Source organism: Venustampulla echinocandica (genome assembly GCF_003357145.1).
Source record: "Venustampulla echinocandica strain BP 5553 chromosome Unknown scaffold_6, whole genome shotgun sequence".
NCBI classification, from domain to species: domain Eukaryota; kingdom Fungi; phylum Ascomycota; class Leotiomycetes; order Helotiales; family Pleuroascaceae; genus Venustampulla; species Venustampulla echinocandica.
Genome location: NW_022474211.1, coordinates 35922 through 48105, shown reverse-complemented (window position 1 = coordinate 48105; position 12184 = coordinate 35922). Strand labels below are relative to the sequence as shown.

The 12184-nt window shown below is 47.3% G+C and overlaps 5 protein-coding genes across 5 annotated transcripts; 3 read left to right on the top strand and 2 right to left on the bottom strand.

Moving 5' to 3' along the window:
* Positions 1–213: 213 nt before the first annotated feature.
* Positions 214–1264, bottom strand: BP5553_07444 (NAD(P)-binding protein; the record flags this gene model as incomplete). Its single annotated transcript, XM_032016067.1, has 3 exons — positions 214–672; positions 738–1022; positions 1106–1264. 3 exons carry the CDS (start codon positions 1262–1264, stop codon positions 214–216), a joined length of 903 nt encoding a protein of 300 aa, XP_031867298.1.
* Positions 1265–1935: 671 nt separating this feature from the next.
* Positions 1936–4196, bottom strand: BP5553_07443 (uncharacterized protein; the record flags this gene model as incomplete). Its single annotated transcript, XM_032016066.1, has 4 exons — positions 1936–3135; positions 3184–3657; positions 3714–3741; positions 3796–4196. 4 exons carry the CDS (start codon positions 4194–4196, stop codon positions 1936–1938), a joined length of 2103 nt encoding a protein of 700 aa, XP_031867297.1.
* Positions 4197–4559: 363 nt separating this feature from the next.
* On the top strand, positions 4560–6303 carry BP5553_07442 (uncharacterized protein; the record flags this gene model as incomplete). The annotated part of the gene is made up of 2 exons (XM_032016065.1): positions 4560–4754; positions 4807–6303. 2 exons carry the CDS (start codon positions 4560–4562, stop codon positions 6301–6303), a joined length of 1692 nt encoding a protein of 563 aa, XP_031867296.1.
* Positions 6304–6591: 288 nt separating this feature from the next.
* BP5553_07441 (Nucleotidylyl transferase) lies at positions 6592–8768 on the top strand (the record flags this gene model as incomplete). The annotated part of the gene is made up of 3 exons (XM_032016064.1): positions 6592–6849; positions 6908–8074; positions 8199–8768. The coding sequence occupies 3 exons, from the start codon at positions 6592–6594 to the stop codon at positions 8766–8768; spliced, it is 1995 nt and encodes a 664-aa protein (XP_031867295.1).
* Positions 8769–10012: 1244 nt separating this feature from the next.
* On the top strand, positions 10013–11962 carry BP5553_07440 (HET-domain-containing protein; the record flags this gene model as incomplete). The annotated part of the gene is made up of 1 exon (XM_032016063.1): positions 10013–11962. The coding sequence occupies one exon, from the start codon at positions 10013–10015 to the stop codon at positions 11960–11962; it is 1950 nt and encodes a 649-aa protein (XP_031867294.1).
* Between the last annotated feature and the right edge of the window lie 222 nt (positions 11963–12184).

The window sequence follows — 12184 nt, the reverse complement described above, 5'->3', positions numbered from 1 at the left end:
CTTTGGGCTAATTCTGGATAAGTATACCAATAAAATCTGCGAAGGTAGCACTTTGCTTATGACGACGACAAGTACGATTAAGAATCAAAGCTGTCGTTTCAATTTGGCCATGAGCAGAACTTTTTCAAAACATTTTCTAGTCCAAGAAAGGACGAACCTATGGAAGCTCCATGCTCTTCAAGGCCCCGAAACAAACAGTTATTAAGCCCTTATCTACTTGAACTGCTGCGCACCAAAATCCCCAACCAAGCCCATCCTCAATTTCCCACCCTCAACAACCTCCCTCTCCCTCCCCTTCAACTCCTCCACGCACCAATTCGCACAAAGATACCTTCCACTCAACCACGGCGCCTTCCCGGCACACAACCAGACCGCAACCCCGCCCACCATCGAAGGTGTATCCAGAGCAAATCGTTCAAGCCCGGCCTTGATTGACATATCAGTCATAACCATCCCCGGATGAAGCGCCACAGCCGTGACGTTTGGATTCTCGGCCGCTATAAACCCTTGCATCTGCAGGGCGATGAGTTTGGAGAGGGAGTAAGAGGATAGCGAGGGCACGATTTCGGTGGCGGCACCCGTAGTGAGGTTGATGATTGTGCCCTTTTGTGAGTGGTTGAGCAGAGCGAGGAAGCCGCGGGTCATTAAGAAGGAACCACGGGCGTTGATTTCCTTGAATTTACACGTCAGCTGAGTGTTTCTTCCTTTGGAAAGCCGGTGGGCTCTAGGGAACGAACGAAGTCAGTCCACCAGGCCCCAGGCTCGACTTGGCCCAGGGGACCTTGGCTTGAGAATGCTCCGGCATTATTGACAAGTACATCTGCGTGTCCGAACCTCTCCTTTACCATTCTCCATAGAGCTGTGATGTCCTCCTGTTTGAGGATATCCGTAGGGATGGCCAGAACCTCGATTTCCGAATTTATGGCATGAATCTCTTGAACCACTTCCACGAGAGCGATTGCGGAGCGGGCAGCAAGCACGATGCCCTTTGGGTTTGCCTTAGCAAAGGATGTTGCAAATGCCTTCATTCGCATTTATTATTAGTCATGGATGATTGTTTGGATTGTGTGAAGGGACAGCTTGAGGGTAGGAAGTGTCTCCTTACCAGACGCCCAAGCCCTTTACTCGCACCAGTTATAACAATCACCTTTCCAGCTTGACTATTTGACGGGGAAGCGGGATCGATTTCCGGGTATATATCTCGGTGCGTTACCTTTGTGAAGGCGTGTAAGGCGAGGAAGTAGTCGACAGGTAGGTTTTCCATTTTGATGAATGGTAGCTAAGTTTGGAATGGGCAGGGAAGATTGAGGCCTCAAACTCATATATTGAGAGGCTTACCTGGATATATATATACTTATTGTTACACTTCTAGCCCGCGAACTCAACCCTGAATAGATAACATCCAGCCCACATTATGGTATGTAGCCTAACGCCCCAACTAACTCACCGCTAATCACACTAATCCTTCTTCCCTTAATTTCCTTGAATCTGACATCGATATCCCATGTCTTTTTCAAATTGCCATAGTCCTACCACCGAAATCAGGAGTTCATCGGGACTGTCTCGCGCAGCGAAAGGCGACGAGCGAAGCGCTATACCGAACATGGAAAATGCCAGCGGAGCATATGCATGCGGATCTAAGCCGAAAATAGGCAATGACTAGGGGTAACCGTGCATATGCCTAGTGAATTAACTTAAAGCTTAACTTCATGCAGCCTTAAATTCTCCGGATCCATTGCCTGCCTTGTGCGTAGGTAACCCAACTTTCGTTGTGCTACGCTGTGCTAACTTTGTAGCCAGTATCGGTCTCCACGGTGCCACATGAAAATATAAACTTCTGCTCACAAATAACAATTCGCCTTATCTGTACCTGTGTAGTGAGCATCGCGAGTTGCATTCGCCACAAGACCAGAGAGTTCTATCTGAACTTCTACATTATATATCTCCAGCAAAATGCTCTCCAGCAACCAAGCCTTCCCATTGGACCCATTGGTCTAGGTCTGTCTCAAAAGAGAGAAGATCGGAGAAATCAGATGAGGCCAAAGGTTCGGAATCAGAAAGAGGAAATCTATCGTGTCTAGTCGACGTTCTAGTGGTAGGTCGAGATTCCGTTAGATTCTTTTGGTTGGATGAAGATTCAACCGACGGTGTTAGACAACGCCGAATCGCACTGATATATCCAGGTGTTGGTGGTTCCGCAAGCCCCTCGACTTTGGTGGCCGCGAGATAGCCGTCCCAAACTTCTAGCGTCCACTTGCCAAGCGCAGCATACACAGCTCCAGTATTCTTTTCAAACATTTGAGGGTATTTTGAAAGCACAGCTCCAATCAACTGCCATAGCCGATCAATCTCCGGTCCTATCTTGCGGTGTCGAGCTTCAATGAGCACGTACAGAAATGGATTCCAAAGAAAGCTCGTGCCGACCTGCCACAGGTATTTCTCCAAGCTAGGATTCCCTCGTACTAAATTCACGTATTCTAATATTTTTGTTGCATTTGTAAAGATTATATCCCGTTCGCTTTGGGGGACTTTGACGCCGCGATTGGCGAATCTTCGTGGGTTTGGAGAAAATAACTTGATCTTCCATATTGATATTGCCGACCTAGCCATGATTGATGCGAGATGATGGAGCGTATTAGATGGATCGCAATAACGCAGATACTTCTCTTCCCATAGGTTCTCGAGCTGGTTTATCATGCTGTCTTTTATGGCGAGGGTGATGTCAGGGTTGGAATCTATCTCCCAACCACCAAAATTATCTCGAATGGGTGATGAGAATTTGCATAGAAGCTCTCGAGCGCTGCATCTGATGAGGGAAACCACCATGGAAGTGATGCCCTTACTCTCTGGGGGTAGATCGACCATGTCGGGGCTGAGGTCTTCGTCTGCAATATTCAACGGGATTTTGGCATCGCCAGAGAAAATATCCATAGACGGCTTTGCACCCACTAAACCGGATATTCGGTAATCCATATGAACAAGATGCCACCAGAGCCGCCTCCGCATTTCTGTTTCAAAGGGAGAAAGCCTAAAAGATGTACCATCTCGGTGAAGGCCCATTTTGCGCGCCAGCCGTACGGCAACTCCTGATAAGGTAAACAGAGTATCATTCTGATGACTGCTTCTTGCACCCATCTACTTCGGTCAGCTACGGACTACAAAGAGTCGACATTTGCAGCTTACAATATACATCGCAAGTGCCTGAAGAGTCACTGGGCTAGTGGTTTCGAGGAACCCTGCAGTTCTCAACGCCCGGCGAGCTGCACATTCCTGCTGCGCAAATAACACTAACTTTTGACCTCCTAGTAGATCTCGGCATTCGTCTTCTGCTAAAGAGGTAATTGTAACAAGATAGAAAGCACAAATGAGGGCTTCTAGATTTTTCGGAATGTCTTGGGGATGTTGAAGCGCATTTGTCAGCTTGGGCCAAAACGATGGAAGGTGTAAAATTTTCATTAGAGGATCAACTCGATCGACATAAACATCCCATAGCTTCAGCAAGATGTGGTAGGGAGGATGTAAGCCTGCGAGGTTTTCGACTTTGGAGTGATCGTTTGGTGTAAGCTCAGGAGTGCCAAGAACGAGGTCAGACAGAGAATCGTGAACGTTCGACTCATCTGTGGGCCCAACAATGTGAGCTTCTCCCGGATACAGAAACTATTGATGTTTAGGACAAATTCCAAGAGTAATAAGGGAGAGAAGCTCAGGCTGACCCCTCCTTCTAAGTTGGACGAAAAACAACTAGGAGAATTCAGCAATCATTCACACTGGGGCTACAAATGGCAATAGGCGTACCTCTCAAAGTCTATCGGCGACCCTTCTTTATCAACGGATCCAGCCCTGGCGGCGGCATCTTCTTCATCAGACATGTCTGCGTCTGGCTGAGACACTGTTCCTACTGTTTCCGAGTCCGAGTCGCCGTCATACCTGGACGGTTCAACCTTTGCACCATATGATTTCAGCAGCTTTTCATATCGTCTCACTTTGGCATGGAGTCCCTCTTTAGGAGGTTTTGTTCTTTTCCTTTTTCCCCGCACAGGAGGGATAAAGCTACACTGCCACGTCGCCTTGATACAGTTGGAGCAAGGATTATGCCTATCGCATTTGATCTTGCGCTGTCGACAAGTCAAGCAAGAATAGCTCTTGAGATCAGCGCCAGATCCGGGCTGCCCCGCCTTTGGAGACCGAGGAGACATAGCTGAAAAATTGCTCATATCTGTGGTTCAATTGTTTAGCGAGCGAAAGAGTAGATAGTCATGGGCTGACAATAAAAAATCAAATGGTGTAGGGGATAGACGATGATGGATGGAGATGGAGAAGTTATTGTGAGCATAAGAATCTCGGGGCTCGGAGGGGAAAGTTCGACTTTTGAGCACCGAGAAGCGATAAGCGACCACCAGGCTTCAAAAAAGGGGTTCGGCACCATTCCACACGAAATTGGAGAACCAAACCCGAGAACCCAACCCGAGCACCGCTCACAGATGGTTTAAATACGATGAAATTTCCTCATGCCTTTCATCAATAATAATGTTCTGCTCAGCAAAATTATTAGGCTCACAATGTCCGATTCAGTGTCATATGACGACAAAACACCTATCCCATCACTCAAGGATACCAACCAGACAGTGAAGATGAACAATTTAGAGAAAAAGAAGCCTGCCGTTCCTAATTCTCCTGATGTTTCATATCCCGGAACTCAAAGGCGAATTCTCATTATGGTAGCTCTTTACTTGGCTATGTTCTTGGTGACTCTGGTACATCCCCCCTTTTTCCAAATAGCACTCACTCCGCTTACTCGAATTGAAGGACCAAAACATCATATCGACGGCAATCCCACGAATCACGGATGATTTCCACTCCCTCAATGACATCGCATGGTACGGCACTGCATATTTGCTTACCATGTGTAGCTTTCAGCTGCTCATGGGCAAAATCTACAAGTTCTATCCGGCTAAACCAGTCTTCCTCAGTTGTGTTACGCTGTTTGAGGTTGGTTCGGCGGTCTGCGGGGCAGCTTCAAACTCGAAAGTTTTCATTGTTGGCCGTGCCATCGCAGGATTGGGAGCTTCCGGATTGTTCGCGGGGCTTATGGTCATTATGTTCCACACGATCCCGTTACAACAGCGACCAATGTTCCAAGGGGCTTTTGGTGCCATCTTTGCGGTTGGGTCTGTGATTGGACCTTTAGTGGGAGGTACCTTGGTCGACAAGGCGACCTGGCGATACTGTTTTTACTTGAATATACCCGTCGGCGCGGTATCAATCATCGTTACGATCCTGCTCGTGCATCTTCCCAGCCAAAAGCTTGATGCCCAAGCTGCCGGATGGAAGGGGAAACTAGGACAACTGGATCCGATCGGTAACCTTGTTTTCCTTCCAGGCATTGTTTGTCTAGTATTGGCGCTTCAATGGGGTGGGACCGTGTACTCCTGGAAGAACACTCGCATCATAGTGCTCCTCATACTTTGTGGCATCCTTTGCCTCGCCTTTGTTGTGGTTCAAATATGGAAGCAGGAGAACGGTGCACTTCCTCCTCGACTTTTGAAGCAACGCAGCATTGCAGCCTGTGTATGGTTCACTTTCTTCAACGGCGCCGGCATGGTTGTCATGCTATATTATCTCCCACTCTGGTTCCAGACCATCAAAGGAGTCAGTGCCCTCAAGTCGGGAGTTATGCTACTACCGACGATTCTCTCGGTTGTTTTCGCCACCCTTTTCTCTGGGTTTATTATCTCTAAAGTCGGCTATTACGCTCCCTTCTTTATACTCTGCTCAATAATCATGCCCATCGGAGCCGGTCTCATAACAACCTTTACTCCAACCACTGGTTATGGCAAGTGGATTGGTTACCAGGTCATATTTGGCGTTGGACTTGGCTTTGGCGCGCAGCAGCCATTCAATGTTGTTCAGACTGTTCTCGAGAGATCGGATATTGCAACTGGATCCGCTCTTGTCACATTTGTACGCTTCCTTGGATCTGCTATGTCCCTGCCCATCGCACAAACCATCTTCCTTAACAGCCTCGTCTCGAACCTCGTCGGTCTTCCGGGCATCAGTCCTGGTGCCGTCACTGGTAATGGGGCAACTGAGCTAAGGGGTCTAGTTTTTGGAGATGACCTGGACACACTCCTGTCTGGTTACAATGCCGCTATTGTAAATGTGTTTTACATGGTGGTGGCGACATCCTCTGTTACTATCTTTGGCAGTGTTTTTGTGGAATGGTGTAGCCTGAAAGCTCGAGCTACAGAGCAGGCGCAAGGAACTGGCCATTCTAAAGAAACTATTGAGAAGGAATCTGTTTAAGACGATGTCTAGATCCTGTCCTGGGTGTAAAATCCAAAGGCTGTACCATAGATTATTTTTCACTATGCTTGCCTACTTATTTAATTTTATTATCATAGATTGAATGAGCCCCTATATTAAGTTAGAGAATAGTTCCGTTGGTTGAACTTTCGTGGCGTGCTACGCGAACTGTTCTCCAACCTAGCCGAGCTGCGTTTGAACTGCAAACGAGGACCTGGTGAGTCACTTTGTTGTTTCTCAAGTTGTCGCGATGACTACGCCGACACCTACACAAAACAATATTCAGTCATGGCGCCCCTTGAAATTGCTACAAAAACTAATCCAGTACTTGTGCTACCAAGCTTGGTAATAACAGACCACCTCGAGCGGACCAAGCTGCCCCTTTCGATCGTGAAGACCTTTCATGAAGGGCTTGCGCTTGCCCACAAGGCGTCCGTCAAATTAACTCTCGACGATGGGAAGAACTTGAAGAACCACGAAGTTGTCCAATACTTTGCGGAGCTTTCCAACAGCACTCTTAATGCTAGCCCGCAGTATATATCGTCCGTACGTATTTGCACAGATTGACAGATTTAAAGCCCAAGCGCTAAATGTCCTGCCACAGATTCAAGAATGGATCAAAAGAAGTGAGAGCTTCGCTCTAACGGACTTTCAATCTTTGCGGAAACCCTTGGATGAACTGAATTCTCACCTGACTTTGCGAACGCATATTGTAGGCTACAGTCTGACTATAGTAGATCTGGCTGTGTGGGCAACCCTTCGCGGGAACAAGATCATTTATGGTTCTTTCAAGAGGACCAAGAACAATGTATCTCGATGGTTTCAATATATCGAAGCCTCAAACCCCTGGATCTCGGAATTAGTTACGGAGTTTATGACCCACACAACAATGGAACGGGCTGCACTTAGCGCTGCTGGTGCTAGCTACGAGATCGATTTGCCGAATATCGAGGGCCCTATGGTTACTAGGTTTCCACCTGAGCCATCTGGATGGCTCCATATTGGCCATGCCAAGGCATTGCTGCTCAATGATTACTTCGCCCATAAACATCCAGGTGGGACGTTGATATGCCGGTTTGATGATACAAACCCATCGAAAGAAAACATGGAGTTCCAGGACTCTATCCTGCAGGACTTGAAATCGATGGATATTACTGCCGAGAATACAACATACTCCAGCGACTACTTCCAAGTAATGTATGATTACGCACTCAAGCTCATTAACGACGGCAAGGCCTTTGCGGATGATTCGGAGCTAGGAAACGGGGACGAAGATCGGAAGAATCGACTACCTTCTAAACGACGCGATCTCAGTATTGAAGAGACCTTGGAACATTTTGCAGAGATGAAGACTGGGTCGGAAGAGGGCCGACGATGGTGTATCCGTGCCAGAATTGCGTACGATAGTCCTAACGGTACACTGAGAGATCCCGTTATTTACCGCTGTAATCTCATTCCACATCATCGAACTGGCACTGAGTGGAAGATCTACCCGATCTACGATTTCTGTGCGCCAATATTAGATGCAGTAGAGGGAGTTACAGTTGCCCTGCGTACCAACGAGTACCGCGACCGTAATGCCCAGTACGAGTGGATGCAGGACGCCTTGGGTCTCCGTAAGGTAACGATCTGGGACTTCTCGCGGATCAACTTTATCCGGACCGTCCTTTCAAAGAGAAAATTAACCAAGATAGTGGACGAAGGAAAAGTTTGGGGGTGGGATGATCCACGAATGCCAACGATTCGAGGCATCTTGCGCCGGGGGATGACTGTACCTGCCCTTCGCGAGTTCATTCTCAAGCAAGGGCCCAGCAGAAATATCCTCAACCTAGAATGGGGCGCTCTTTGGTCTATGAACAAGAAGTGTAGCTCCCCGCCATACTGCGATCATCCAGGAGAACGCCGTATACTGCACCGTTCGTGGAATCGATGGCCCAGACACAGTCACCAAGCCGAAATACGTGAAGAATCTTGAACTGGGCTCGAAGAAGGTAATGTACGACAAGACCATAGTTCTCGAGCAATTCGACGCCCAGAGCTTCGAGAAAGATGAGGAAATTACACTCATGAACTGGGGCAATGCGTACGCGCGCAGCATAACCAGGGATCCACCGGGCAAGGTTGTTACTGGGATAGAACTTGAGCTACACTTTTCCGGTGACTTCAAGAAAACAAAGAAGGTCAGCTGGCTAGCGGCCGACAGCAAGAATATGGTCCCAGTCGACCTTGTTTCTTTTGATTATCTGATCACGAAGGATAAGCTTGAAGAAGACGACACACTTGAGGATTTCCTCACGAAGGATACCGAGTTTAGAAGCCAGGCTTTTGCAGACTGTAATGTGGCGGAGTTGCCGCATGGGGCAATCATACAGTTCGAACGCAAGGGATACTACAAGTTGGATGTCGCGTACAAGGGGGATAAGTCAAGGATAGTTTTCTTTGACATTCCTACGGGGAGGGCTTAAGGCGTAATATCGAACGAGTATATTGTTACTCTAGCCGTCGTTTCTAAGTGAGGTTTTCTATTGACATTTTTTACATGCGCTTGGGAGCTACATATGAATCATGTGAGGTGATAGAACATTTCTCCCCGATTGAGACAGCTCTGAATGTCCCGGAGCGTTGGAATTTTATCCTAGCGGTAAGAAGTCGGGGATCCTTCTCTGAGAAGGAGGTGAATTTACTCCTTATCACCGGACTCCAACATCGATACTCGCAATCCTTCCAACATAAAATATGGAACAGCAATTAAACTCCTACTACAATGGATCTCCGGGATCATATCAACCCTGGCTAGTCCAGCCGGCCATGTTTGAGCTAAGTATATCAACGGCCCTACTCTGTCCTCCTTAAACTTGCACGAGATTTTCCCCGGGCCTACCATCCTTTCTCCTGGTGCGTGAGTTTCTACCTGCCGCCCATACCCTCAGTAGCCGTAGTCTTGGCCGAAGACAACATCTGTTCTCGGCAACATTCGAGTGTGGTTATTGAAGTGTACAAGCTGTACTTGTAACCTACACAATCCATCTTGGCCAAGAACCAATTATCTTCACGTGGGACGGACACAAGAATCTGGTCCCTGACATCATCATCCGTGAGCGGATTGGCCGCTTCGGGGAGCAGCATTTTTAAATTCTGGAGCCTTTTGATAGATGACTCCATAGACTGCTTCGTGGGATCAAATGTCTGCCGATAGAATTGAGTTTTTAAGTCGGCGACAAACATTCGGTCGTTACACTTGTTGTAGGTAGCTAAGTTGTAATTATAATTATGAAAAGAAAGAGGAAAAAGAAAATTAACAAAAAAGAAAGCTCCTCTCTTTAGATTAAGAAACAAGAGATTAGTTTACATAATAATACAACTGTTTACGCTCAATTATAATTCCTTATTCAAGTTATACGTCCTTGTAGAGGGTTATATAATATAGGTATATAATTATCCATATGACTAGTTAGTATAAGTAAGCATATATGTCGGGCGTCGCTCTACGACTGTCACAAGGGTAGCTGAAGTGTGGGGAAGTGGCCAACCGTAGCAGGTGAGCAGGCGCGAACCTATCAGCTGACCAACTCTGCCTTCCCTACAGCCTCACGTTGTTTATTGACTAATCGAAAGAAAAAAAATCGCCTCTAGATGGCCTGGAGCCCTCATTTTTACGTACCTATTGTACTCTCTATTATACTCGGTGATTGGCACATCTATCCACATCATGACGCTCGGAGCGCTCACCTCGCGCTCTTGGGAGAGCCAAGCACACAGGTATCTTGAATCATTAGACCCGTTTTCGTACGACGAACCCTTAGAGGAACGAGATATCCGCCTTGTGCAGCTCCTCGATGCAGAAGCCGGGAGGCCCATTCAATGCAAGCTCGTCCGCGGTTCTCTGGACAGCGATGTCAACTATCAAGCGCTCTCATACGTCTGGGGAGATCCTGGAAAGAGAAGGAGTATTGCTTTCAATGATCGACGCCTTGGGGTGACAGCCGGGCTACATGATGCTCTCCTTCAGCTACGCGCAAACAATGGAATAAGGGAGAACTCTCTTATGTGGATCGATGCGATCTGCATTGATCAAAGCAGTGTTACGGAAAAGAATTCCCAGGTCAGGATGATGATGGAGATCTATTCCCACGCCAGTTATACAATCATCTGGCTGGGGAAAAGGTTCGGACTTTTAGATGGGGACGTGATTAAGGGTGTTCGGCTGCTGCATAAGATCGGTCTTGCTATTGTCGGAGTCGAATCGGTCCAGGAATGTGCAGAGATTGCTGACCGAGTGATCAATGAAGGGAACGAGAATCCAGATCAAAACTCGTTAGAGATCTGGAAGGTCTTTATGAGAGACTGGTTCGGAAGGATTTGGGTTGTTCAAGAGTTTGTGGCATCCTCCTCATGCCTGGTATATATCGGACCTATTATTGTGTCATCGGTCATAATATTTCATGTTGCCACCAATTTACGCTACTCCCGCGAATGGATCATTTCGCCATTATCCACACAACTGAGTCGTCGCAATCCTGCAGTCCTCAATTCTGGCCTTTTCTGGAGGCTGAAAGCTCAATATCAATCACCACAGAGAATGAAGCTTCATGAGATAGTAGTTGAAACTGCCACTTTCGATGCTACCATCCCGGTTGATAGTATTTTTGCCTTGGTTGGTTTAGCATGCGATGTGGGACCCGATTTCATCGACTACTCTCTTGACATACGAACTGTCCACATCAATATTGCAAGAAATGCCCTAACGTCGTTCGAAAAAGGGGATCTTTCAGCATTTGACTTCTTAACGTACGTCAGAGGCGATTTAGACTGTGAGGAGACTTCGACCTTCAAGCTTCCATCCTGGGCGCCAAATCTTCGACGATTTGATCGTTTTGACCTGGAGAAATCTTTGACTTTTTGGCCACTTGCCAAGGACTTTCCTTCCTCCGTAGGTTCACCACTTCCTGGTGCGTTCACAGTGACATTTGGATCCGACGATAGCCTTCAAGTGAAGGCTGTGTTCCTCGACAGAGTGGCGACGGTTCTCGATACCATTGTCCATAAAGCGTTAGTTGGCACTAGTACAGATCCTGAAATATTGGAGGAATACGCTCGTGGACTTCAGATCTGGGAGGCGAAAGCTCACAGCCTTGCCATATCTCTGAAGCAATATCCTACAAACGAAAGTATCTCTACCGTCTACCCTAAAACTCTCTCGTTCGATTACCTAGCACGAAGGAATCCTACGTCCAATATCGGAGAACTAGCGGCTAGCTACGCAACAGACTACGCTTTTTTCCAAGAGACACTAGAAACTATTGTCAGGCCTCAAACCAGCCAAAGAAATCGACAAGGCACCCAAAATCCGGACGACATGGCCTTGGAATCTCGCGCCAAGACTGTCCACGTTCCTTCCCGTGGCTTTCTAGACACCTTTGACTCTTGCTCTGTGGGGCGTTGCTTCTCCACAACCGAGAATGGATATTTGGGATGGGTCCCAGAGGGCGCACAAGCGGGCGACGATATTTGTGTGTTCCCTTGGAGCCTGACACCGTTCGCTGTGCGTCGACAAGACATGGGGTATCGGTTGGTTGGGGCTTGTTATATAGAGCCTATCATGAAAACCGAAAACTTTCGTATCCTGTATAGGAAGGCAAGAGAGATTAAGATATACTAAGTATTTTCCGGGCAAGGTCGTTAGTCGTAGGGTGTTTGTGAGTTCTGGTACAATATCGGTAAAACGGTCTGTGAGTTTAGAATTGCTTAAAAGAGTACAAGTAGAGAGCACGCCAATTTCGCTCATATCCGTAGTAGAGAATCTGCAAGCATATGTGATGTGTTACTGATCATCGCATAGTATATTTGGAATACGAAGTACATATCCGTTGCAATAACTAAC